The 26499-nt window shown below is 46.7% G+C and overlaps 1 protein-coding gene across 10 annotated transcripts in view; it reads right to left on the reverse strand.

Annotated features, from left to right (window-relative positions):
* NOL4L (nucleolar protein 4 like) overlaps nt 1-26499 on the reverse strand; it is a 135578-nt gene that overhangs the window by 56906 nt on the left and 52173 nt on the right. For 4 of the 10 annotated variants that reach the window (XM_083618641.1, XM_083618636.1, XM_083618642.1 and 1 more), the window contains 2 exons: nt 18798-18918; nt 14224-14333 (listed from right to left, as the gene is read on the reverse strand). In XM_083618641.1, coding sequence (XP_083474767.1) covers nt 14224-14333; nt 18798-18918 — 231 coding nt within the window. Of the gene's footprint in view, nt 1-833; nt 1058-1630; nt 1773-2588; nt 2768-14223; nt 14334-18797; nt 18919-26499 lie in introns of those variants that run through there. The other 6 variants (XM_083618640.1, XM_083618644.1, XM_083618647.1 and 3 more) reach the window with 5 other exon arrangements.

The following is a 26499-nucleotide window of genomic DNA, read 5'->3' on the forward strand; positions in this document are numbered from 1 at the left end:
TGTCTGTTCCACCAAATATTAAGGGAAGTGACATTACTGCCAAGAAACTATTAGCATGTGACGCCTGTTCCATTGTTCCTCCACCCAGCTGGGGAGAAAAAACACAGGAAGTAAATAGCAGACCTGAGAAAGGGTTTGCAAAAACAGAGCCAGAAATATTTCCCATTAAGAAAAGTACTCTTCGCAACACAGCATCAAGGCTTGCTTTTGAAGAGCCTTCACCTTACCCACATACACTCATTCCTGGGGACTTTTCGCCTTCCTTTTCTGCACCAACCCTTCTCTCCCACCCACCACCCACCCCACCCCCCCACCCCCAAGCTCAGGCAGGCAAATCTTGACGGAGTGTTTGCAACGAGCTGGTGCCCGGAGGTTGCTGCCTGAAGCAGGGATTGACCCATAAAGCCCAGCTTTACCTCCGGGGAGAAATCTATTTCCAGTCCAATCCACCCACCCCCACCCAAAAGGGGAGGAAGAGCTGGAGGAGGAGCAGCGCCATGGCAGAGAGAGAGAGAGAGAGAGAGAGAGAGAGAGAGAGAGAGACCGAGACCCCCGCCCCTCCTACTCTCCAGGTGGAAAGAAGATGATGGAGGGAAGGCGAGGGAAGGGAAGGGGGGTGTCTCTCCCTGCGCCTAGGGTGGGAAAGGGAAAATCGATGCTGAAGAGAAGGAAAAGCAGCTCCCTGGGCGAATTGATGGGTCTGGAGCTCCCCATTGATCTGCCTTCGCCGCCGCCTCTCCCCACTTTCTTCTTTCTGCGCTTTTGTGCTCTTCCGGGGAGGGGAAGATGCTGGCGAGGGAAGGGAAAGGAGGAGAAGGGAAGGACGCGCTAACCTTAACCTTTCTCCAGGCATCGGGCTCATTAGAGACGCTAATGAGAGGCCGCTCAGAGGGGGGGGGGGGTTGTCTCTAGGTGCTGAAGAGGGGAAGACGAGGCCGAGGCGGTTCGGTTCGGGTAGCTGTCTGGGAAGGAGGGTCGGTAGGTAGAGGAGTCGTGGGGGCCAGTCTGGAATCAGAACGCACGAGGGAGTTTTCAAAAACGGCGAGATTCCGCCCCTCCTCCTTCGAGCCAACGGGACCCCGGCCCGCCGGCCCCGATCCACGCGTTACCAGCCTCACAACTCCGAGCGCCGCGTCTGGCTCCCCTGCTGGCTGCGCGCAGATTCCGCGCGAGGGCACCCACCCACCCGCTCCCCTCGCCCCGGCCAAAACGCCAGCAAACTGTCAGGCGAGCCCTGCCCGACACGCAGCACTTTGTAGCTACTTTTCACACGCGCGCGCACAAATCCAGCGCCCTGATCTTGCGCGCACAAGAAGGAGAAATGCGGTGTTACTACTACAAACTCATTCACTTCGCAGCTGCCCACGTTCCAGTGGGACAGGTCACAGGAGCGCGTCTGCAAAAGGAACTCTCCAGCAACTGCTGTGACACTCGTCGGATAAGTTCCCGGGTGTGCATCCACACATGCACACACCCCTCACTCCCACCCAGTAAAGTCCTCGCAACTTCCTTCCTGGAGACGGGCCCCAGGCCGTCCTCCATTGTATCTACCCGTAGTACACGGAGCAGCCGCCCACCACCAGGTCCTCCTCCCCTGCCCTCCTCCGTGTACACTCAGAGCCCGAGCAACCTGTCAACAATCGCCGGGCGCGCGGCTGCTCCTCCACGAGTTCAGTCCGTCATTCACACGCCCCCTGTCCCCCTCCGCCTCCACGCGCCTCCCATCCCTCCCCCCCGCCCTGCCAGGCGTCGCTGAACACTCTTCTTCCACCTCTTGCCGTTGACCCCCCCCACGGATTCTCCCCCCCCCCCGTGCATTCCAAGCGCAGAGTGTATGCGGCCCGTTGGCTAACTCCAAACGGACACCCCCCCCTCCCCGTTCCTTGAGCGCGCTCCTCTCTCCGCGTCCCCACCCCGCAGCCGCGGCTCTTCTTCCTCCACTCCCCCATCCGAGGATCCCGAGGAATTCCTATAGTGGCAAGCAAACAAAAGCGCACCCCCTCCGATCAAGGACGCGCCCCTCCAGTCGCAGGCTGCTCGGCGCTCCCCTCCAATAAACTTGCCTCCGCCCCTTCCGTGCCCACACGCCCCCTCCCCACCCCCACGCGTGGCCGCCCCCTGAAAAAGGCGCCCGGGAGTGTAAAGCGCTTTGGCTGCCGGAAAGTGAAACAAGAGAGCCAGCGCGGCGAGGGCAGCCCCGCCGCCGCCGCCCCCCATCCCTCCCCGGGCGGCCACCTCTCGGGGGTCTTCCACCCGCACGCCCAATTCGCCGGCGCACACCCCCGGGTCGCCAGGGCTTTCCGGACGCTCCTCCTTGGGTACGCACACCTTCCTCTCACTGCGCGCCCCCAGTGCCAGGCTAGCCTGGGTTCAACTCGACCACCACCCCCTCCCGGGGTGGGGGAATGGCTGGCTGGCCCCAAGACCCACAAGTTGCCCCCCCGCCCCGCCAAGACCCTCTGCTTTTTCTCGTAGCAGGGCGCACGGAGCGCGGCGGGTCCGGAGACGCACGGCCCTCTCTCTCTCTCTCCTCCCGTTCCCTGTGGTCGGGGCGGCCCGTCTCCTGCCCGGCCCCAGCCATCGCCTACCTGCTGCGGGGCCGCTGCGGCGCCTGGGGCCCGCCGCCGGCCTGCGCCAGCCCTGGCCGAGAGAGAAGGGGGCGCTCCGGGGAAGGCTGACAGCCAGCTGCTGCCCGAGGAGGAGCGCCCCGCCGGGAGGGGAGCGGAGAGGAGAGAGGAGGGCTGGCACTGCGGAGCGCGTCACTCCCGGATCGGGGGGAGGGGGGAGCGAGAGAGAGAGAGAGACGGGGAAGAGAGGGCTGGGGGAGGGGGGACACAGGCAGCCTGAGCCTCCTACACGCATCCCGGGAGGGGGGGGGGGAGACCAGGAGGCGGAGGAGGCGGCGCACGCCCTGTCGGAGACACATAGGCGCACACACCGTGCGCGCAAGGAGGCGAAAGCCAGAGGGAGACGCTGTGTTGTGCCGCCGGAGGGTGGAGAGAAAGAAACGGGGGGAAACGCACGAGGAGAGGAGGAGGCAGAGAGGGAGGGAGGGAGAGGAGCCCGTCCATTTTCTAAAGAGCGGCCTGGACTCCTTGCCGGGAAGGATGATGGAAGGCAGGTACCAGGCATCCTGCGGGAAGGGCAGGGCTGGATGTGCCCTGCAAAGAAGAGGGGCGCTCCCGGCAGGTTATTCACAAGGGGCGCTCGCTCAGACACACACCAGTCTTTTCGGGGGACTACCCACCTTCAAGTTCTTGCTTACAGTGGTACCTCGGGTTAAGAACTTAATTCGTTCTGGAGGTCCGTTCTTAACCTGAAACTGTTCTTAACCTGAGGTACCGCTTTCGCTAATGGGGCCTCCCGCTGCCGCCGGAGCATGATTTCCGTTCTCATCCTGAAGCAAAGTTCTTAACCCGGGGTACTATTTCTGAGTTAGCGGAGTCTGCAACCTGAAGCGTCTGTAACCCGAGGTACCACTGTGCTTGGGAGCAAGTTCATAGGCCAACCCAAGACAGTTTGGTGCCGGCAGCAGGAAATCCAAAGGGCTTTGCTCAACAAGGGGACACAATCCACCACGCAAAGCGGAGAATGACAGCTCTCATTATTTCTCATTATTTCAGCGAGAGCTTCCAGATGAATTGTGTTCCATGGGACCAGACCTTTTGCCACGTGTGTTGAAGGTGTTTCTCTGATATGACATGTCAGGATGTGTGGTAGTTGTTTGCTTAAGGCTGCTGATTACTGCATAGGTATTTGAATGCCTAAGCTGAGGGCATGACCCCTGGCCAACCCTGGCCTAAACTCAACACTATTTGTTTCTTTAATATTATTCAATAGGACTTGCAGCTTGCCTCCAGTCAGAGGGATGAAGCACCTTCTTTGTAAATAAAGTTGAAACTGGAGCAGTTTGAAGTGAAATTCAAAATCTACATTAAACTGTAAAGTTGTCGTTTGGTTTCCATGCCCCCCAACAACTTTTTGTTTGGGGGATCTTTTTGTTTTGCTTGTCCTGCCAATTTCCCCTGGGAAAATCCATTTTTTACTGCTGAATCAAAGCAAATGTCAATTGGGTAGAAAGCAACAAGGCAAACTGAGAACCTCTTGGACCCCTGCTTTCAAGGCAGGGGACAAGCAAAGCATGGACAAGCCCTTTGAACCAGCAGGAAAACCAGTTTGGTTGCTGAATGTATCCAGATGCCACAGACATGAGGAGAGATGCAAACCTGTTTCGGATTGTACTGGAAGCAAATGTTAATGGAGGTGAACTCTTAACATGCAGTTCCATGTTAAGTTCATGCTTGGTGCTCCTCTGGAACTGACCAGAGGGGCACCAAGCATGAACTTAAGTGGCATCCAGGACCTAGGGTGGGATACAACTGTTGTTGAACAGATTTGGAACAGTGAGCACGGTGCTATCCAATTCAACATATATTCAAACCAACATATAACTGGACAATTGCCAAGAAAGTCCAAAGAGGAAATTTCCCCAAAATGAAGGAGCTGGTTGAAAGGATGTTGAAGGGGAAAGTGTATAGGGTTAAATCTCCCCAGAATGCCTTGGAATGCTTAAAACCACAGATAGTAAGATTACAACAGGACTATATAACATAAACAAGGAAAGGTACCACTTAGAGCCAAGAGCTTTTTCTCTAATGGTACTGGTGTTTTGGACAAACTTTTTCACTGGTGGCGCAGAAATTCAAAAGGCCCCATCCATATTGGCATTCTATCAGCTGTTGAAGATACACCAGTTGAGGCAAGCATTCCCCTGAACCTGAACTTCCTGAACAAATTGTTTTAATTGTTGCTCAGCTACATTCTTTTTAACTGGCTTATTTAATGTGTATCTTAATTATGGGTGTTTTCAATGCTTTGAGGGAATTGTTTTATTGTGTGTCTTAATGATGTATGGGTTTATAATTGATTTTATACTTGTAAACTACTTAGAAGCCATTTTTGTATGTAAGCAGCATACAAGCAGAAAAAACAACAGGATGCTGATCAGAGTCAAGGAAGCAATTGGAGGATATTAATAGGGCTACTAGACACGATGGCTATGTTTTGCCTCTACTGTCAGTGACACTATGCCTCTAAATACCAGTTGTTGGGAATCACAAATGAGAAGAGTGCTATTGTGCTTAGGTCTTGCTTTTGGGCTTCCCATTGAAATCTGGTTGGTCACTGTGAGAACAGGATGCTAGACTAGGTGGGCCATTGGCCTGATCCAACAGGCTCTTCTTACGTTCTTCCATTCTTATGAACGTTCACTTCAGAAAACAGAAGTCTTGTTCCAATGAGAACAAGCAGGAACACAAGCTTTGATTAAATAAATTCAAGAGATGAAAATAAAAGTAGTCAAGGAGCACATTGCTAAAAACATGAAGACCAACTACCAAAAAACTTTAAATATATTCAAACAGGACATTAGCTAGAGAGGCCTTTGGAGCTTTAGATGGCAAAGGTGTGCTAAAGGAGGAAAAGGAGATTGCAGCTGAATAATTATTTGCATCTCTTCTCAAAACAGTAGATATAAGAACTAAGGCAAACAGCAGTAACAAGAGACAAAGTTTTAGACCTTATCAACAACTTAAAAGTGAGCAATTGACTTGGGGGAATGAGTTTTCTGCAAGGCCATACATGCATGGAAAAAGGGGAGACAGACAATTACAAGCTGCAAGTTTAGCTGAAGTAGAAGGAACCAGGCTGCAGTTGTCCACAATGTTGCTTTGGGAATACGAAGCAGAGGCAGCACTTTTGCCACCTGCTGTAGTGGTCACTAAACCCATACTGTGTTCTGCAAATACATTTGTAAATAAAATACATTACAGCGATTCATACATATGTGGCGTTCTCTCATCCCAAGAAAGTTAAACATTGCCTGCCACACTGCCCCTAAACCTCTCAAGGTGTGTGTGACCTTGTTTCCACATTTAGGACCCAAAAGGATCATAGCGAGTTGTGCTGGACTGAAAGAGAAAGGGTTCGGGGGGGGTGAGGGTTGAGAGCGTGGGTCTTAGAGGACATGTGTCGAGAAAAGACTGGAGAAGCTGCCTCTGGGTGGTGGCGCTGGGATTAGGGAGAGTCTAGTTGCAGTGGATAAGTGGGTCAAATGAGGCTAAGGTGGTTCAAGAAAATAATAGCCCTGGGTGGGAGGAGGACCATGAGAACTAGCAACCACATACATTCGGAGGAAGGAGGACAAACAGCCAAGGGAGACAAAGCATTATTTATCAAGTAATCCTTCACAAAATACTGGCAGAGCAGGGGTACTGGCACGTCTCCCAAAAGTGGGGGAACATATTTCAGCTGCCACTGCAGAAGCGGTAAGTCATTCCATCAACTGTCCTATTGACACTTCTTTTTTAAAAAATTAACCAACCTTTCTCTGTGGCCACTTGTCTTTGTGGTTCCTGTGCTGACCCCCCAGCAAAGTGACCCCCTACACTGTCACTCGGAGACATAAAAACTACTGCCGAGGCAAGAATTCAAAGTCCAATCCACCAAATTACTCATCTGCAAAACAACAGAGCCCTGCTTGGCGTGACCTAAGAGGAAATTCCTCCCCAAAAAACCTGGGTCTTAAAGGAGAAAGTGAGTAAAGGTAAAGCAGCCTGATGAACAGAGAGCAAGAGCACCAATGTTGGGGAAAGACACAGAGATAGGAAAAGGCATTGGAGGCAAAGCGGCTGATGAGAAGTGAGGTCTTGAGAAAGGACAAGGGAAGGAGGTGGCATGAGCAAAGCAGTGGGGAGGGGGAGATGGGTTTATTTGAGGAATTCAATACACATCTCCCTGCCATGCATTCACTGACCTGTCATTTCCTGACAAATCTCAGCACAGGTTTTTACAAGCACCCTGCTGCCGTCCTGCATAGATGCTTACCCCCATCTACGTACGGAAGGCCAGGCAGTTGCCAATACCCACAATTATACCCCTTATTTGATCAGTGCAGTTTATGGGACCAAAAGTCTTTCTCTTTTGAGAATCATTGCCCTGTGCTAATGGGATCCTGGAGGACTTCTTTGTTTGTTGCTCAGTTGCATGAACTGATGCCAGGCATAAAAAGCCCAAGACAGTTACATTTAAATTTGGAAGAGGAGATTTCTTAAAAAATGAGAGGATTAGTTAAAAGTAACTTGAAAAGAAAAGTCAGACCTGTTCTGTCCTTTCAGGAAGCTTGGAGGTTAAATGAACCTAGTTGAATAAATAAAATATATAACACAGATCAGAAAGGCTACAAACAAGCCGACAAGGATGCCAGTGTGGTTATATAGCACAGACAAGGAAGCTGTAAAATCCAAGGAGGCTTCCCTCAAAAAGCGGAAGTCTTGCCCAAATGAGGAAAACAAAATGAATAATGCCTGCACTTCCTTCGCCTAACAGTAAGCCAAGCACAAAAAGAAGTAGAAGGCCAAATTTCTGAAATATATGTATTACATAGATCTATAGAAAACAGTATAACAATTTGAATATATCTGTAGAAGGAAACCATTCAATGACAAAGGTGTGGAAGTGGGTGGGGAGATTTTAAAGATCATCAAATGAATTCTTCAATCAGCCTATTTATGCCATTTTTTTAAATAATTCTCTGTTGTACGTCCTATTTTTTTTCTGGTGCTTTCACATTGATTTTGGTTGTTAATAATAATAATAATAATAATAATAATAATAATAATAATAATAATTTATTTATACCCCGCCCATCTGGCTGGGTTTCCCCAGCCACCCTGGGCGGCTTCCAACTGAATATTAAAAACAGTACAGCATCAGACATTAAAAACTTCCCTAAAGAGGGCTGCCTTCAGTTGTCTTTTAAAAGTAAAATAGTTGTTTATTGCTTTGACATCTGCTGGGAGGGCGTTCCACAGGGCAGGTGCCACTACCGAGAAGGCCCTCTGCCTGGTTCCCTGTAACCTTACTTCTCGCAATGAGGGAACCGCCAGAAGGCCCTCGGCGCTGGATCTCAGTGTCCGGGCTGAACGATGGGGGTGGAGACGCTCCTTCAGGTATACTGGACCGAGGCCGTTTAGGGTTTTAAAGGTCAGCACCAACACTTTGAATTGTGCTCGGAAACGTACTGGGAGCCAATGCAGATCTCTCAGAACCGGTGTTATGTGGTCCCGGCGGCCACTCCCAGTCACCAGTCTAGCTGCCGCATTCTGGATTAATTGCAGTTTCCGGGTCACCTTCAAAGGTAGCCCCACGTAGAGCGCGTTGCAGTAGTCCAAGCGGGAGATAACCAGAGCATGCACCACTCTGGCAAGACAGTCTGCGGGCAGATAGGGTCTTAGCCTGCGTACCAGGTGGAGCTGGTAGACTGCTGTCCTGGATACAGAATTAACCTCTGCCTCCATGGACAGCTGTGAGTCCAAAATGACTCCCAGGCTGCGCACCTGGTCCTTCAGGGGCACAGTTACCCCATTCAGGACCAGGGAATCCCCCACACCCGCCCGCCCCCTGTCCCCCAAAAACTGTACTTCTGTCTTGTCAGGATTCAACCTCAATCTGTTAGCCACCATCCATCCTCCAACAGCCTCCAGGCACTCACACAGGACCTTCACCGCCTTCACTGGTTCTGATTTAAAGGAGAGGTAGAGCTGGGTGTCATCTGCATACTGATGAACACCCAGCCCAAACCCCCTGATGATCTCTCCCAGCGGCTTCATATAGATATCAAAAAGCATGGGGGAGAGGACCATTATGGTATTGGGGGAGGGGCTGTTTTATGCAGCTGTTTTAATTCTATACTGTTTTGGTAGAACACTGTTAAAAAGTGGTACATAAATTCCATGTCAGTCTTCCCTGTAGAAGCTGTTGCAGAACTCACACCTGAACTACTGTTTTAAGGGAGGACATAACTATGACCGTGATTGAGCTGATCTGCTAAGTAGACCGGATGTACTTCTTGCCCCCCACCCCACCCCGAGAGGCTCTCCCCCTGCAACTTTTCCATTGTCAGTACAAGCAAGCAGAAGGTCTCCAGTGATCAACTTAGAACAAGAATCTTGCAGTTACACATAATACTTCTACTCAATGCAAAGAGTCACAACACGCCATCACAGGTGCTGACACCGTATCTTGCACCTTCAGGCGAACTGCTACAAAGCTCCTACTCTCAGTTCCACTAATTGTGTACAGTATGTGTATATATCTGTGCCTATCCAGATGCAGATCTAGATATAATATGTTTGGTAATAACATTTGTTCAGCCCGATTTTTCCAATTTCTGCAGTGCAAAGGTTCTGCAAAAGTTAATCAAGAGCAAAGGGCAGTGGAGAAAAAAACAAAAATGCAAACAATTATATAGTGGCTTCCTTTTGCAAACATGATTAAGGGAGGCCCTGGTGGTCATTACAAGAGATCTTGGGTTCCCAAGAGAGTGATTGACTCACAAAATGAGTCTGTGCTAGTCACTTGATGTCCTTGTGCTTCTGGAAAAAAGTTAATAGATACATAGTGGAATATGTTAGGCTTCACATTGGCAACCAGCTGTCCTAAGTAACGAACTTTAGAAATTTAAGCCTTGTATAAGACCAGTTAGGAGGGGAAAACATATCCCATATTTTAGGGAATGCCTTTTCACATGCAAACTTCTTCCTATATTTCTGTCTTCAAAAGTGGGCCTGCTTAAAGAAAAAGGCTCTGCTTCAGATACCTTGGACTACTAACTGAGGTTTAAAAAGTGGCTAAGAGAAGCAAGGCCTTCTCAATGCCTCCCCCCCCCCTTGTGGAATTTGCTACCTAGGGAAGCCCACCCAGACTCCTACAAAAGACTGATACAAACTGTAACGCCTAGTCAACTAGTTAGCTATACTGATTAAAATATTCTGACTGACTAAAAAGTGTCCCCCATTAACTGCGCGACAAATGTTAACTTTTTAATAACCATTTTAATGCAGTGATCTGGATGACAGTTTCTATTGCAGAAGAGTTACGTTCTCCTATGCGAGAAAAGAGGGAGTCCCTCTTCTAAAATGATACTGCTGAGTACTAGAGTACCATCTACACTCTTGAAGATGGTTCAGAGATTGCAGCTAGTGCATAACACAGCAGTCACAGTGTCTTGTGGACACGATGGACCTGAAATTACATAACATCTATTCTCAGACACTTGCATTGGCTGCCTACTTGCTACTGAGCACAATTTAAGGTTTTGGTTCTGACATACAAAGCCCTGGATGGTTTGGAGCCATCACTGCAAGGAGTGCCACTCCCAATGTTGTCCATTCACACAACTTGAGGTCTCATTTGCACATTAATGGAGATTTAGGCTGCAATCCTATGCTCATTTACTTGGGGCTTACTTCTGAGTAGACATGTATAGGGCTGCACTACCAAACAGTCAACTAAGACATAACATGCTTATTTTGCTCAAGCCTCTGGGTGGAAAACTGATGCTGATTCATTGTTCTGGAATTTAGCTGTCGCTACATGGCCTTATTGTTGTTTACTTTTGTTATTTAAATTCATAGTTTAATTTTTAATGTGTCTTCAGGTGTCTTGAGGGGGGCTTCCATATGTGAAAGGCAGGATGTGAATCAAATAAACAGTACTTTTTAAAAAAACCCTTATTGTAGGAAGATCATGATATTATGTAGGGGGAATGGGAGTTCATGGTTTGTGTCCCAGCAATGACGACTGTTTTCATCTGTGTTCTCTACAGCCCCAACACACAGATGGGACCAGGAAATGTTTAGCATGAATAGCAGATTCAAGACCCGCAGGCCACCCAACTACCTTTAGCCTTTCAGGAATGGGAAGAGGAGAGATGATCACAGGGCACGAATCCTCCCCAGCACAAAGCAATGTTCAGCTCCCACTCACTTCACTAGCTTTCTATAATATCCAGTCTTGCTACTCCCACCACCCTGCCCTCATGCCTTTGGTTTGAAGAAAAATGCCTCTTGAAGATATTCTCTAAATTTGGCGCCTGCACCAGGTGTGACCGCCTGCTCCATTCCTAACACACCTCAAATTCCAACGGAAGTCAGGGGAGAGTTTGGGATATGCAAGAGAGGAAGGGCTGGGTCCTGCCATGGCAACTCTGTCTCTTAAAATAGCTCTAATGGGTCTTGCAAATCCATAGCAACCAGCACGAAGCCTAACAGGGACATGTGGTATCTGAGTTCCAACGGCAGCTACTGCTGTGTTCTACGCTGACAAAATGACCTCCTCTTGGGCTGCTGCCCAGGAAGGTTTCAAAAATGTTCCAGTACTCCCTTTAACTTTGGTTGCTGGACCCCACACCAAAACAAGGCTGGGGGCTTTATATCACAAACAGGTAGTTCAGATCTGATTTTGCTGTGTCCACAACTGTCCACGCATTCCCTTTTTTTGGACTTGGATATGTTGTTTAATAATCTTGTTGTTATATAGGATTAAAATATGGGTTTTGTATATTATTGTATTTTTGTTTCGCTATGTTATGATGAAATAGTTTTTGTAGTGTTTGCTTGAAATGCATCCCTGTCTCTTTGTTGAGAGTTACTTTGGGCATGCACAAAGCTATTTTGATACCTGAGCACGTGAATTTCCCCCCAAGGTAGTATGCAAAAGCATAATGAAAACATGCGCCCTTTGCAAGACAGGTAGGTATCAATTTCAACCTGATTTTGTTTTGCTTTGTTCTTAGCACGGATGTCCTGCACAAGAGTAATATTCAGCTATAGCAAACTACTCTTTGCAGGATCAGGGGTGGTGGCAATATCCCAAACATTTAGGAATGCTCCACAGGCCGCCATAAGTGTTAAAACTTCAACCATGCATTCCCCAACACCACCCAAAAAAATGCAGCAGCAAGGTCTTGCACAAGACATCCGTACTAAAAAATTAAAAGAGAAAAGTCCAACATATGCACCACAATTACGGTCTCCAGCATAATCGCCCCCAACTGAGTGTATGGGGATCTTCAGAGAACTGTTCCAAACTAAGCATGCATTCAGCATGCAGTGATAAATGAAAATGGGTATTGGGGGCTACCGCAAAGAAAGCAGCTAGGTGGTGCTCAGGTATGGAGCAAACAGAAACAGAGGTGTTGCAATAGAGACCACCCACTGAAACATCACCACACCATGTGACAAACTTCCCACCACACCCCATCAGTGACTGAAGATGTATAACGGGGTATTTTTATGTGTTGGATTTTCTGTGGTAAAGGGAAATTAAGATTAAATGTCTCAGGCAAAGAAACCAAGGTGCATATCACAAGAGACTGGTTTGGCAGGACAATACCTTCAACACCACAGATGCAATATTTCAGTCAGACACTGAATATGAGCCTAATAAATATTATCCTTTGTTTATGCTTGTGCAGTTGTAGGAATATATGACTCTTCAGGTCCCTCTAGTACTGTATTCTTTTTTTCAACAGTGGCAGTCAGCTATCTCTGGGAAGCCCACAATCAGAGTAGGAAGTCATGGTATCCTCCCCACTTTTTTGTCCCACTCTGTCTTTTGTCCCACAACAATCATTAGGAGAGGGGAAGGTTTGCCCCACTTCGCTCCTGGGAGGAAGGAAAAAGATGCCGCAAAGAGGATCTGATGCATCAGGACACAGCTGCAGAATGGGAATCTTTAGAAAATGTCTCAGGCACAGCAGCCCCTCAGGCAGAAGCCACAGGTTTCAGAGCCTCAAACACAAACACCACTTGGACAGGTTACCAAGTGCAGATTACGAGAAACGACAACACTACAAACATTTGGTTGAATCTCAGGTCAAAGCGATTGCGAGGGATTAGTCCATTTTAACAGATTACCCCCCTGACACTTCCTGCTCTCTTCATCCTAAACAAAATGATCCTTTCTTTGCCTGGCTTGGCTTGCTCTGTGTTTCAAAAATAAGGTGAATGTCCTCTCTCTTCCTACAAGTAAATATGAAGCCCCATGGAAAGTGAAGAACCAGATTCCTTCAAAAACCTACACTTAACATCCTTGCCAGGCAAAAAACCAAAAACTTGCCCATGTCCTGTTTGCTTTCAGTCATTGCGGTCAGATCCATCAAATTAAAAAAACTGGGACATGCAAGTCCTCTCCCGCTCTACAGCATGTTTTCAGATACAACAAATTCTAGTTAAAGAAAACAACCCCTTTCTCATCCCCTTCAAACACACACACATACATACAATCCAACACACCCAAATCATAAATTTGTTAGTCTTTAAGGCACTGCAAGATTCTGCAGTTCCCTTGCAATGAACACAACTATTTTCTCACTATGGGGAGAAGAACAGCTGGGTAGACAAAGTAAAAGAAAGGGTTTGGAGCTCTTCCCCTCCATTGGTCCTCTGCTCCAAATCAGAGAACCATTCATAACTTGGCAGTTTTGGCCCTGGCCTGCTTCAAATTTGACTAAATTACACTTCAGTTTAAAACCTTTCCTTCCCTTTCTTCTTCTCAGGTAGCACAGCTAAAATTTGTTCTATTCCTCAGCCAAAGCTGCACCCCTCACTTTAGCACTTTATCTTTAGCACTTTCATACTTAGCTTTAGACTAGGTTTAAACACAGGTTAGCAGCTACAGCAGAGCTGAGAAAATAGACAAAATAGTCAAGACACTATGTTATCCAGACTTTCTACTCCACAGAGAGACGGGACTAATAGTACGATCCTATAAATGACAACTCAGAGGCTATTGTGCTCAACAGGGCTTTCTTCCAGGCAAGTGGGTTGCAGTATTGGAAGAACAACATTCAGCCCTCCAACTGCCAACTAATTCAGCTTCAGTCTGCTAACCTAATGCATTTTCTAAAATTATTTTCCAGCTTTGTTGGACCACCGTACGTCTTTCCTTATTTCTGTGCTCAGCCTTACATGCATGAATTCCACTAGAGAGAGATTCAGATTCCTGCTCACTTTCATGTTGCCAAAGGAATAAACAACAACCTTCGTTTGCTTCTCTTCTTGGTGGAGCCCAAGATCTTTTGCACAAAGCACAGTTCTAACCTGTTTAGCTGGCAAGAGTGTCCTCCATTTACCAATTTAAGGCTAGGCTTTAAACAAAATGCCTTCACCCAGAGACCCCTCACTAGCCTCCTCCCTGGTTTTATTTGTTCACTATATCCAGCCTGAAAGAGAGTTTTGTGTCATTCTAAAAGCTGATGCGCTGCTTTGTGAAACAGAGTTTGGTCCTGACAAAGGCAGCGTTTAAAAACCACTGTACGCTTTGCACTGTACACCTGCTAGATTAAGACTGATTTGATAAATTATGAAGAAAGAAGCTCACCTGCTCCTGGGAATTCATGACACGCAACTTCATCTGCTTCAGGTAGGTGGAGGTGAGAGGCATGTTGTAGTCAATGATGCCAGAGACCAGAGAGGAAGGAGGTTCATTTTCTGTAAATAAATAGAAAGGAAGAGGGGAGTCATTTGGAAGTTAGGAGGCCAAACAACATCTGTCCACCTTTTCCCCAAACTAAGGCCCAAACAAGACCCAGTGAGTGCACGCATTTCCTGCTCCTATATAAAAAGAATGGGAGTGGGGTGATTAGGTCTATTTGTTGCAATGAAAGGTGCACAAGGGGAGAAGAATGCGTCCAAGCCTAATGAGTAACTGTAGAGAGTATATGCTCAGGAATCAAGAGTGGACTTTAGGAGCAGAAGTGGGCTCAGCTGTGCAATACCAGCATCTCTGACTGGTAGGGAGTATGAAGTTTCTGGATTGGTCAGGCTCATTATAGACAACAGGAGTCTGATCCTCCTCCCTTGTACTTTATGCCTGATGCTCTTCAGGCCATGCCTGCTGGATCTGATGGGAGTTGTAGTTCAGCAACACCTGGAGGGCCAAAAGTTACCTATTCCCAACACAGAGGGTTAAGTTTTGCGTCTACCTGCAATTCCATGGGGGTTTTTTCCCAATAGATTCATGTAACTAGAGTTGGCCCATGTCCTTTGTGAAAGTTGATCAAGTATAATCTAATCCATCTCTCCTTCATAGGTGACGAGGCTGCTTCCATCACCACCCTCTCCCTGCATAGAGAGCATGAAGCTTTGGAACAAAAGGGCCATTTGTTTTCCCTGCCCCTCCTGGCAAAGTGGCAAAAAGGCTTGCATATGAAGGATTAAAGAAAAAAGAAAAAAGTTTGGCTTGTGTAGATTATTTTTAAGGGCACCTATTGTGAAGGAACAACAAAAGAGTCTTCTGGCACCTAGGCGCTTCGTTGTTTTTGCTGCAACAGGCTAACATGGTTACCCTTCTGGATATTGTGGAACAGGCGCTATTGACAAGGACCTTCGTTCATACTGTGCAGGATACAATCCATGTAGCCCCCATCTGGCCGTAACCTCTGCAGCCAAATTCTCAGCGCAAAGTGGGGAGGAAGCAGAGCAAGGACACAATGCTTGCTCAGAGCCAAGGAGCACACTGGAAAAAAATTTATCACAAGGCAGAAGGCCATTTGTTATTTAGCAGATTAACAAGGGACACGTTTCAAAATCAACTGCAAATTGTTTTCATGAACCTGGCAAATGCCAGATTGCTGTTGGCAGGTGAGCATTCCGCACAAATATTCTTCTTCAGAATTTGCAGCCTTCAAAATCTTAACATCTGAGTCAGCCCTTCAAATAGGAGTTAATACGTGGGCCAACTTGGGAATGAAAAAAGATGCAGAGGAAAAACTAAGAGAACTTGTTGTCAAGGCCACTTTTGCTTTCACAGTGGCTCTTAAGGAAAATTGGCTACTGACCAGGGCCTCAGAAAATCCTGATATCTAAGACTTCAATATTATTAGCCACGAACACTTTCTATAGCACTTTCAGTTTCCAAAAGCCTTTACAAGCTTTATTTGCTTTTGTTTTGCAGCACCCCTGTGCCATGTAGTTTTTATGGCTCTCCTAGTGGCTTTAGAGATCAATGTCCACAGGATCCTTCTGGATCAGCTCTGTAGGCTAGGAGTCAGAGGCATGGTATTATGAGGATTCCATCCACTCCTAGTGTCAGGTCTGCTAGCAGTAGGCAACTTTTGCTAAGCCCCTTGGGTTTTAAGGCACAAAGTGCCACAGGATTCCCTCCTGAAGATGCTGCTGGAAGCATTTCACCTAAGGACCTGAGGCATGGTATCATTAGTATGCTGGCTATTTAATTGCCACTAGACCCAATTAAATAAATTGACTCTGGCATTCATAAACACCCTAGGTCCCAAATACCTGGAGTAGTATCTCCTCCATATCTGACAGCTTGAGCCTTATGATCTGCGCAGAAGGCCCTTTCCATTGTTCCAGCAATTACTATGCTTCATTACATGGTGATCCACGGAGGACCCCAATATGGCAAAACGGCTGTCCCCTTTATCGATTACATTTGCCAACAGCTCAAGACACACAATTTTAGGCAGGCACTTTGGGGAACATATGCATAGTTAAGGAGCAGCGGTGAATTTTCTGCATTTGGTTTTATCCTTTTACTTACTGGTTTACATGTACTTATGACACATTTTAAGGGACATGGGTGGCGCTGTGGGTTAAACCACAGAGCCTAGGACTTGCCGATCAGAAGGCCGGCGGTTTGAATCCCCGTGACAGGGTGAGCTCCCGTTGCTCGGTCCCTGCTCCTGCCAACCTAGCAGTTCGAAAGCACGTCAAAGTCCAAGTAGATAAATAGGTACCACTCTGGCGGGAAGGTAAACAGCGTTTCCGTGCGCTACTCTGGTTTGCCAGAAGCGGCTTAGTCATGCTGGCCACATGACCTGGAAGCTGTACACCGGCTCCCTCAGCCAATAAAGCGAGATGAGCGCCGCAACCCCAGAGTCGGCCACGACTGGACCTAATGGTCAAGGGTCCCTTTACCTGTACCTATGACACATTTTATGTGATGCTGAAAACCATCCTGTGATCCTATGGAACCAAGGATGAGTTTAAAATATAACAAACAAACAAAAGTAACTACTCCCATTTCACAGGTAGGAAACTGAGGTTGAGAAGTTGTAACATGCCCAAGATGACTGTGTGAACCCATGCTAACGTTGAACCTGAGCTTTCTAACTCTTGAAAATGGAAATGAAAATAAATAATGCAGTTAGGTGTGTTTTCAACTGACCTCCTGATTATTATGTGTTTTATGGGAGGGAGAATCAAATGTTCAAACTTGCCTCTAGATTATAATTTTAATTGTGCCTGGCTAGGAAGCAGAGATTACCAATATTTCCGATAGCAGCCTCCACAAAAGTAGCTCTGATCGACCCTCATGCTACACATTTTTATAGTATGAGTAGGCCTTTGCATACCCTGTGCTTAAAAAGTTTTAAGTTCTGTGCCTAGGACACTCAAACAGGATATTGCAACTTGTGTACAAATTATGCAAACTGAGTTTCTGCACACTTTTATTCTGCAGCTTTTACTATTTTCATATTTTCCATTCTGGTTTAGCTAGCCTCGGGGAGAGGCCACTGGGAGTTCTGCAAGGTACCTGTGCCCCTCCCCCCCACCTCTCCCACCCCATGGCCCTGGCTTCTGAGGTTTCAGCCCACACAATAATTCCAAGCATCTGTTCACAGGCACCACGGCTCAGAGCCTGCTCCTTTCCCCCTACCCTGAGAGCCGAAGTTCTCTCCTAGCTGAATTCTGTGCCTAATACCATACAGGACGTTTTCCCTGCCCTCCTGCAGAATTGCAGCAGACACGTGCCACCACCCTGGATACAGGACTGCAAGTTCATTGCTAAGCTAAGAGGAGAATGAGGCTCACAGTGCAATCTAAACCCATGACCAACCGGGGATGAGTGAGTTTGGATCTGGTGGATCTTGGGCTTTCCGATCTGAGCCAAAGCTCAGTCCCTCACCCTGGTTCAAGCAGGGCCTCAGCCAGAGAAACTTACACCTGCGTAAGTCCCTGAGATGGGGGTATTGTGGGGGGAAGGCAAGGAGAGTCACCTGCTCCAGTCATGTGACCAAGTGCCTGATCCTCAAAACTCAAGCCCCACCCCTTCCAGATTAGATGACAGTAGCCCCTCCCAGTGGCTCCTCAACAGAGTGTAGAATAGGGGTCACTTACGCTGGTGTAAGCTATACCAGCTTCCCATGTTTAGGACTGCTCTGTAAAAAATATTCAGCCACCTTCATGAAGCCAATGGGCAGTGAACAGAAGGCCACTTAGTCTTCCTTGGCCAGTGTTGCCCATTTAAGCTGCTATGGGTGATTACAAACACAGAAGCATGCAGAAAAGGTCTTAGGAGATGTATTCCGCACTAAAGGATTGGAAAGTGACACCCCAATGCATAGGGAGGGATTCCCAAACTGTGGCCCATGTACTACCAGTGGTCTGCAAGCTTCATTTAGGTGGCCCGTGGCATCTCTCCATTAAATACTCATACTGATTTTTTAATTGTATTTTTATTGCTTCTTTTCTTTCTTATATTGTATTTTATTGTAAGACAATTTGAATTCTATGGAACGCAAATCGTAATACAATAAAACACAACGTAAGAAAGAAGAGAAGCAATAAGAATACAATTAAATATAACACATAATCTAGAACAGTGCATTACTACTGCTTCAAGAGGCAAACAAATCATGAAGTGATCCACCAAGACCATCAGCGATTTTCAAGTGGTCCATCGACTAAGAAGTTTGGAAATCACTGGTAATAATAATAATAATAATAATAATAATAATAATAATAATGGTATGCAGCCTGTAGCTGCTTTGTATCAAGTCAGACCATTGATACAGACCAGTGGTTCATCTAACCCAGTACTGTCAATAATAATAATGATAATTTTTTTCTGGGTTGCCCCAGCCACTCTGGATGGCTTCCAGCAATACTGACTGGCAGCAGCTCTACAGGGTTTCAAGGAGGGAACCTTACCAGTCCTACCTTTGGGCTCCACCCCATTGGAATTGAAATGCATCCTTTTCTGGCACTCAGTGCAGCTCATCAGGAACCTGGTCACAGCTTCTCTTGGAAGGAAGGCGTAAGTTTCAGCAATCTGGAGGAGAAACAAGAAGATGACATTGGTTCATATCCTGGATGAGGAAGTCAGCCCCACATGAGCATATTTTGCTTTGCTGTTTTAGTGCAGGTTGTACAGAAAATGTCAGTTTATTTGTTATTTACCATATTTTTCGCTCTATAGGACGCACTTTTTCCCCTCCAAAAATTAAGGGGAAATATGTGTGCGTCCTAGGGAGCGAATACAGGATCCTTGGCTTCAGCGATAGCAACGCGAAGCTTCCAAAGCGCAGAAGGAGCGCTCCCTCCGCGCTCCGGAGGCTACGCATTGCTTTCGCTGAAGCCTGGAGGTGCGCACCTGAAGCCTTTGGAGCGTAGCGGGACCTCGCGCTGCACTCCAAAGGGTTCGGATTCCTTTTGCTGAAGCCAGGAGAGCAAGACTCTCCCGGCTTCAGCAGAGAGGGGGAGCTGCGCGGCGCCCCTTCAGCGAAACGGGAGGAGAAATGGAAGGGGCTCCGTTTCTCCTGCCGCTTCGCTGAAGGGGCGCTGAGAAGAGAGGGGGAGATTTTTTTTTCTTGTTCTCCCCCCTCTAAAACAAGGTGCGTCCTATGGTCGGGCGCGTCCTATAAAGAGAAAAATATGGTATTTAAGAAATGCGTATTCTGCTTTTCCCTATATGTCTCAGAGCGACTTACAGGAAGGAGTAAAACATGTAGAAACTAGCCAACTGTACAAAGGTAAAAATTACACTCCCCCCCTTTTTTTTTTGCATCTGGCCTCCAGAAGGTTACCTGGAAGGGAAAGTGGCCCTTGAGCTGGAAAGGGTTCCCCATCCCTGGTTAGACAGTTCCCCTTTAATTTTACCAAATTCCACTTCCCTGGGATTGCTTTCTCTTGGTTCTACTCCTGCCCCCCTAGAGCAACAGAGAACAAGTCTGCTCCTTCTTCTGCATGACAGCCCTTCAAATATTTGAAGACAGCTATCATGTCACCCCCTCAATCCTCTCTTCTCCAGGCTAAAGAGAAGAAGCACTCACTGATCTATTTCCTAAGGCAGTTCACAAGAAGCTCTGTCACTGGGGAGGAAAATGAACATTCCCAGCTTTACCTAACAAAGACATTTTAGGTAGGTGCCTTGCTGCTGGCAGGAGATAGGCTTGATGATGCTGACTGTCCTCTTCCAGAACTAATATTATTTAATTCCTTGTCCCTCCCAGGCCCATGAGATGAGGTGAGACAGTTGCCTTAGGCAGTAGATCTGGACCTGAAGAGGACACCACTTGTCCCTGCCATGTCCCTGCCTCCGTGAGCAAGCCATGGCACTGTCACAGGCACGCACTCACCGCTGCCTCCTTTGCCAAGGGCAGCCCCACTGCTGCTACAGGTGTCCTCCACCACCACTGTGGGTTTCACTGGTCCCTCCAGCAAACCCAGCCATATTCCAGAACCTGGCCTTCACTGACGGAGAAAACAGAATGCTCCTTCGCTTCAGTGCCCAGCTGTACAGCACCATGCACACTGCTGGTGTGATATAAATGCAAGATGCTGGCTTCAGCCTTTAAAGCACCGAATGGCCTTAGATCAAGGTATCTGCAGAACCGCTTCCCCCAGTATGATCCTGCCTGAGAACCCCATTCCACTCCAAAGGCCCTCTTCCATGGCTACTTCCCCTCTGGGGTGTGGTGAGAGGACCTTCTCAGCTGCAGACCCCAGACTTTGGAACAGCCTCTGGCAGGACAGGGCGGTGTCACTCCCCACAGATTTCCAGCATGCTTTTAGACAAACTTTTTTACTTTATCATTGCTACTGTTTGAATAATATACTGTTTTATTTGTAATTCTGTCATTAGCTGCCTTGAGGACAGTTTCTGTAGAAATGCACGATATAAATCATAATAATCTGTACTTATATTTTGGAAAGTTGTTTGTTCGCTGTACATTTGACTACCTCTTAAGATATCATGATCAAATTTCGCATGATGATTCCTGAGATCAAGGACCAGGTTTTCATCTATGTTTGGTTAGAGTTGGTTATCATTTTGAATCAAGATGCAAAACGGCGCTTACTTTAACCAATTGGTTTCAAATCTGTCCTTATTTTGGGGGGTTTCTTCGAATTCTCAAGCAACACCAGGTACAACACTGCCTGTAAATGCTAAGTGTGGAAGTCATAGCAGCTGTGACAGCAAGACATTGTACCGAGACCCAATGGCTCTCTGTTCTTTAGCCACTTTTGCAAATCTTACTTTTGTAAGATCCCGTTCAGGGTACAGGTATCCAATTGCCACTTCCCAAATACCCAGCACTTGTTCAGGCCCAATATCTGCAACTGCTTAGAAAGTCTCAGAACAGGGGAACCAGTTCAAATTTATTTATTTCTCTCATCATTTCAACCTACTCACCCTTCCAAGAACAATCCATTATTCTCCCTACCAAGGTTATGGCTAACAATGACAGCATGCTTTCTGCAGGGAACTGATAACACTTTAACAAATATTAACAACAGGCAGGGTTGTTTGCACTCTACCCAAAAAAAACAAAGCCACCACAAACAAACCTCAATAAGGAAATCCTAATTTTGTGAGAAAGAAGCAAAAAAGTCCATGCTCAAAATAAAATTGACATATTTTCAACTGCCCCTCTGCCAACGTGATAGTTAGAATATGAAATTCTGAAAAATCTGGCTGGCTTCCATTATTTCTGTGATGGCATCTGAAGAACGTTAATGCTTTATTTTGTATTTTTGTAAACCATTTAGAGGGCTTTTTAAAAAATCAAGATGTAAATAAGCATAGATAGATGATAGATGATAGATATAGATAGATAGATGATAGATGATAGATAGATGATAGACGATAGATGATAGATAGATAGATGATAGACAGATGATAGATGATAGATAGATGATAGATAGATAGATAGATAGATAGATAGATGATAGATAGATAGATAGATAGATAGATAGATAGATGATAGATAGATAGATAAGATAGATAGATGATAGAGAGCGAGAGATAAGGCTGACATTTCCAGGGCCCAAATGTATGCTAGGTTTTGTGCAGTTAAATGTCTGAAGAACTACAGAAGAACAAGCATCACATCAGCAACAGTTTGAACATGCTGATTTTAAAAATGGCAGCACCATAGTCATTCCCAGGACCTACACCCAAGCACTTTGTGATACTCTTACCAGAGCAGGTTTTGAGCATGAGGATGCTCAAAGTCTTGACTGCACAGAGTAGCCTCCCGGAAGCTGCTTGATTGGCCAGAGGCTGTTCTGTGTCATTCCTGTTCTTTCTGCATTTGGCCCCTTGTAATATTTCCAAAACTGATTGACTATGGTTGTGGCAAGAGTGCCAGGCTTAGTCTAACCTCCAGTGCCAGCACAAAGCCCTGAAAACAGACATCTTCTGCTTCTGTTGCTATTGTTATAGAAAATATTTATCATCAGTAAGTAATTCACAACTCTTCCAGTGCTCACAGGCATCATATAAGATTCCTGATGCTTCCATCGATCCTCATTTTACAGGTAGAGAAGTGCGACCAAAGGGGCAGCAACTTGCACCCAAGGCCATTAAGCAAAGTCATGACTGAACTGAACCGGGACCATGTAGGAAGCTGCCTTATAACACCTCTGTTGAGCCTAGTATTGTCTCCTCTAACTCACTGGCAGCAGTTCTCCAGTGCTTCAAACAAGGTGGCAATTCCCAACCCCACTACGTGAGCTCTTTTCAACCTACGGAGTCTGAACTTGGAACCCTGGATGCTCAAGGCATGTGCTCTACAAGACTGAGCTCTGGCCCTTCCCAGGCACACTCATTGTGGGGTTAGAAAAGCCTTTTCAGTTTCCCCCTCCTGATTCCCTGCCAAAGTGGCCTCATTGTGCTGCTGCGAAAGCCAGCGAGTCCCATGACAGAAGCGTGGGGCATTTCATGTCTCAGCAGCAAACCAAGGTTTTAGCATATTTGAAAACACAGAACCGCATGAACTGTCTGAGATCATGTTCTGGAAAAGAGATCAGCAATGTCAAGAACAAAGCCTTGGAAGAAGGGTCTCTTTGTCTGATTTCACAAACAAAAGCATAAGAGATCAGGCCAAGGATCCGTTGAGTCCAGGACTAGCTCCAGGAATGGAATAGCCCACCAGATGCCCCGTGAAACATAAGGGCAGAGCAAAACAGAAATAGTCACCTCTTCTTGCCTGCCCTCAGCATCTGATAGTCAGGTATACACTGCCCCTGAACATGGAGGCTTCATTTAGCCCTCACAACTAATGGCCGTTTACCACCCTTGCCACTCCACCAATTTGTCTTAAAAGCCACCTCAGACAGAAGCCACCTCCACCTCTGAGGATAATCAATTCCACATCTGTGGTGTGCCAGTCCTGAACTTACTGCCAATCAATTTCCATCAATTTTTTGTTGCTTAAAAGAGGCTTAAGTCCAGGAGTGGAATTCAACATCACACTCTTCCAGTCGTTTCATCTGCGCAAGCACTGCAGCCTGCCAGGCGGAATGGCACCTCCTCTCTTCCCCCTGTAAACTGTTCTGTGGGTTCTCATGACTGCCGCCCCCCAAGCCAATTTCAAGGGGCACATGGGGGGAGGAGCCCTGTTGCGCAAGTCGCTGAGCTTCCATTTCCACTGACAGGGCTAGTTAAGTGAATCCTGCCCTATGCCAATGTTCCCTGTTTCTGCACAACAACATCATGCATTAGGCATGTTGACATAATTTATTTATTGCACTTATATACCTTTCTGACAAGGCACCCAAGGTGGTTTGCAATTTTAAAATATCAACACAAATAATGATGTAAAATGTAAAGTTGGCCCGAACATTGTCGTACTCTCACACCCTGGTTCTAAATATATTTACTCGGCTAGCTGATTGTTGTTAGGTTTGTTTGTTTTTTACTTTTACTGTTTGCCGCCCAGGAGACATTGCTAATTGTACAGCATACAAGCAATGTAAATAAACAAGTATGCTTCACATGTTAAGGCAGCTTCAAAAATCATATTCAAGTATGCTTCATATTTTCAAGCCAGGTAATAGGGAAGAAAGACAGATTTTACTTTAGGAAGGGGCTACACGTTCTGGCACCTTCAGCTAAAAGGTTCTCAGGTATAAAGGAAAACCTGAAGAGCGGCTGTCAGGCAAAGGAGAGAACGCTGGCCTAAACACACCAGTGGCCTCACTCTTTGTCTCACTGTAAAACAGATTTATATGATCTGAACTGCAGCCTTACAAAACCACACACAACAGGCCTAATTTTTCATAGTAGGAGAACCATGCCTCCGGCAGGAGAGCTCAGATAATGGCCTGTTTCTCTGTGGCAAAATTGGGCAAGAGCACATGATAATGTGTATCATTAAGTTTGTGTCTCTTCTCAGGATCCAAAAAAAATATGAAGATCCTCTGCCAGATCTTTCAAATTAAATAGCTACATTATAGGATGGGATGTTATTCAAATAAATAAATAGCTGTGGCATTAACCATATTGCTAAGTTAAAAAGAAAAGGTGGGATGGAGAGGAGGAGTAGGGAGAAACTCGTATTAGAGACTAAACATTCTTAGCAACACTGGAGAAAACACCCTCTGTTTCCTGTTCCAATTAACCCTTTTCAGTTTGTGCGCTGAGAAAAACATATATGTGTACAGTGGTACCTCGGGTTAAGTACTTAATTCATTCCGGAGGTCCGTTCTTAACCTGAAACTGTTCTTAACCTGAAGCACCACTTTAGCTAATGGGGCCTCCTACTGCTGCCGCGCTGCCGGAGCACAATTTCTGTTCTCATCCTGAAGCAAAGTTCTTAACGCAAGGTACTATTTCTGGGTTAGCTGAAGCGTATGTAACCTGAAACGTATGTAACCTGAAGCGTATGTAACCCGGGGTACCACTGTATTTTTTTTTTAAATGAAAAGAACTTTAGGACACATATCACATGAGATCACTCTTAAAAATCAAAACAGAGAAGGAAAAGAGACCTGAACCTTTCTAGAAGAGAGAGAAGAACTAAAAAAAAACAAAACCTCAGTGATTTTAAAAGAGTGATTTTTTTCAAAGAAACAAGGCACCCTGGTTTTTTCTTTAAAAAATAATAATAAAGATACCTATCTCCACTAAGTGGCAGCACAACCCAATTTTTGCTGGCAGGCTAGGAAGCAGCAGGGCAAAGAGCAAGGGGGGGGGGCGACCTGGTCCCACACTGCTTTGGAGATGCTAAGAGGGTTGTTCCCTAAGCCCTTGCCAAGGCCTCCTAGAGCCCCTTTTGGCTGAGTGGCCACCCTGCCTCACCTCCTTCTCTCAAGGACCCCAGGAGTCATTTGTCAGCAATTCCCCTTTCAGGAGCTGCCCAAAGAAGGGATGCAATTCAGAGGAGGCTGCTTGGCTGATCGGAAAACGAGCTGAAAACTGCATCCCAGCTGTGCCTCATCTTGCTCCTTCCATTTTTTAGTTGGAAGTGTGGCAAAAGCAGCAGTGAGTTTCATGAGCCGCTGGGGAAGCCACCCTGATCTGGAGGAGGAGGAAAAAAACAACCCTGAACTCTTCTGATCCCAAATGTGGAGATCTGAGCAAATTCACACGCTGCTTTCTGCCACTTGCATCTTCTCTTTTCCCCCTTGCAGGAGCAACCTGTTCTTGAGAGCAATGTGGTAGCAGCTGGGATTTGGCTTACTTGGGCGGTAGCCTGTAGCAGCTTCCATTATCAGAAAAAATAATAACGACAACAGACCACAATAGTTGCTTTGGCTGAAGCTCTCCAGTTTCCAGCTCATTAGCACACTTTTCTTGCTGGGTGTCAGCCACTCACGTGCTAGGAAAAGAGAGCAAGTAGAGTTGGTGTATGAATCGACCCTTACACCCTTGGCATGAAGCTCAACCTACCGAATCTGCTATTAATTACTTCAACATGTTTATATACCCCCTTCTTCCAAGCAGCCTGGGTTAGTAGATAAGGATACACCCTATTCTTAGCCTCCTGACAACCCTGCGATGTAGGTTTGGCTGACAGATAGTGCAGTCCAAATTCATTCACACTGAGCCTCATGCCTGGGGGCAGGGGGGCGATCTGAAACCAGAACCCTCAGGTTCAAGTCCACCACTTTACGCACCTCATGCCCCTAGCCTGATGAAATCCCACAGGGTTTCCACAGGAATCTCAACCACCTGAAGCAGGGAATGACAGCAATGGTCTTTCTTTAATGTGTCCCAACTCAGTCTTGGTAAACTCAGTGAACTGGTAAACAAGCAACTGATAACTGCTAGCTCCTCTAGCTGCCATATTAATAACTCTTCCTCCCTGCTACCTGTCTACAACATGGCCATATCTGGAAAGCAGGTGGGAAGTTACCCCTGGTGGTTCTGAAGCAGTACTACAAACGTTGCCACTTTCATGTTGTGATCTCATTTAGGAAGTTAGTTCCTTAGTGTGGACTAAGAGCTGTTTGTGGCGAGAATGCCACTGTCCTGAAATACCTGCTCAGGTATGGGGACAGACAGATCTAAAAATGGCTTAGGCCCAAAACGATTTTCAGCTCCAGGGCTGAGTCCTAGAACAGGTGCAGAACTACTTGCTGCCTTTGAGCATGTGCAGAATGCTTGCTGGAATTAAGGGAAGGG

The sequence above is a fragment of the Podarcis filfolensis genome (assembly GCF_964270895.1).
Source record: "Podarcis filfolensis genome assembly, chromosome: 6".
Classification (NCBI taxonomy): domain Eukaryota; kingdom Metazoa; phylum Chordata; class Lepidosauria; order Squamata; family Lacertidae; genus Podarcis; species Podarcis filfolensis.